Source organism: Acanthisitta chloris, unplaced genomic scaffold, assembly GCF_000695815.1.
Source record: "Acanthisitta chloris isolate BGI_N310 unplaced genomic scaffold, ASM69581v1 scaffold17633, whole genome shotgun sequence".
Lineage (NCBI taxonomy): Eukaryota > Metazoa > Chordata > Aves > Passeriformes > Acanthisittidae > Acanthisitta > Acanthisitta chloris.
The window spans coordinates 1-1,415 of record NW_008666732.1 but is presented as its reverse complement, the minus strand read 5'-3'; the positions used below and the strand labels follow the sequence as shown (position 1 = coordinate 1,415).

At 60.9% G+C, this 1,415-nt stretch overlaps 1 protein-coding gene across 1 annotated transcript in view; it reads left to right on the top strand.

Moving 5' to 3' along the window:
* Window positions 1-1,322, top strand: part of LOC103799903 (protein FAM193B-like) — a gene marked incomplete at both ends in the record, with an annotated part of 5,022 nt that extends 3,700 nt beyond the window's left edge. Inside the window, 5 exon segments of the mRNA XM_009072257.1 lie at window positions 208-372; window positions 374-463; window positions 940-980; window positions 982-1,153; window positions 1,156-1,322. Of these exon segments, the coding sequence (XP_009070505.1) occupies window positions 208-372; window positions 374-463; window positions 940-980; window positions 982-1,153; window positions 1,156-1,322 (635 nt within the window).
* Between the last annotated feature and the right edge of the window lie 93 nt (window positions 1,323-1,415).

Sequence of the window (1,415 nt, the reverse complement as noted above, 5' to 3'; positions counted from 1 at the left end):
TCCCGACTCGCAGCCGCCTGCCCAGCCCTGGGGCTCGGCGCAGCCGGCCAAACCTCGTGGCTTCGCGGTGGAGGAGCTCAGTGTGGCTGTGTCGACTTGTCTCGTTGAGACCTCGGGGAAGGGAGCGGTTTGGGAGGTCGTGGTGGGCTGCCTGTGCCTCTCTCTGGCTGGTGTCCCTGCCTGGCTGACAGGACTCACCTCCTGCAGCCTCCAGCCGCTCCCACGAGCCGCAACTACGCCGAGATCCGGGAGAAGCTGCGCTCGCGCCTCACCAAGAGGAAAGAGGAGCTGCCACAGAAACTAGGGCACAACAGCAGCACGGGAGAGCCTGCTGTGGACCACCGCCACGTGGATGGGCTGCTGGACTACCTATGAGCTGCTGGACTACATCAACAGCACAGAGCCCAAGCCCTTGAACAGTGCCAAGGCAGCCAAGAGAGCACGGCACAAGCAGAAGAAGAAGGTGAGGCTGGTTGGGGGTCAGGCTGCAGGAGGGCGGGCAGGGCAGGACTGTTCCCCTCACAGGGCTTTGCCTTCTCTCCTTCACATCCTTTTGGTTTCTTGATCTCTGTGTCCCTCCCCCCTGAGGTGACAGCAGTGCTTGGCCCCATCCAGGGCTTGCTCTGCCTCTGTTCCTGCAGAGGGTGGCCCAGCCCTCCTGGGTGCTTTGGGCTGCACTGTCCAACCTGCTCCCTGCAACATGACTAACACCATGTATCTGTGGCAAGGAGAGGCAGTGCCCTGATGCCTTGTGCTGGTGCCTTGTGCCCAGAGCGGTGTCTGGTGTGCAGTGTGGTAGCTGTTGCAGTGCCCACAGGGAAAATGTGACAATTTGGGGACTGTAGAAGATGTGCAGGGTTCGCTGTCAGACAAAGCTGGAGGACAGCTCCATGGTTCCGTGGCCCAGCCCAGCCGATCCTCATAGCACCTGTGTTGCAGGAGAAGGAGAAAGCCCAGCTGGAGGCAGAGGCCCAGAAGCGGGGCCCCTGCAGCCAGCCAGGCCCGGGAGCCAGCCGAGGAGAAGCTGCTGGAGTGGCCGGAGCTGGAGCTGGAGCGAGTGAACAGCTTCCTCAGCAGCCGCCTACAGGAGATCAAGAACACCATCAAGGACTCCATCCGGGCCAGCTTCAGCGTCTATGACCTCAACCTGGATGTCTGGATGTCAATGACTTCCCTAAAAAGGCAGCTGTCCTGGAGCAGAAGAACCTGCTCTCCAACCTCAATGGCTCCTCTGACCTGCAGGACATAGACCTGGCACTGGCCCCACTCAGCCTGGGCCCTGCCAAGAGCCACACATTGCTGCGGGGCGAGCTGAGCCCTATGTCAATGACTTCCCTAAAAAGGCAGCTGTCCTGGAGCAGAAGAACCTGCTCTCCAACCTCAATGGCTCCTCTGACCTGCAGGACATAGACCTG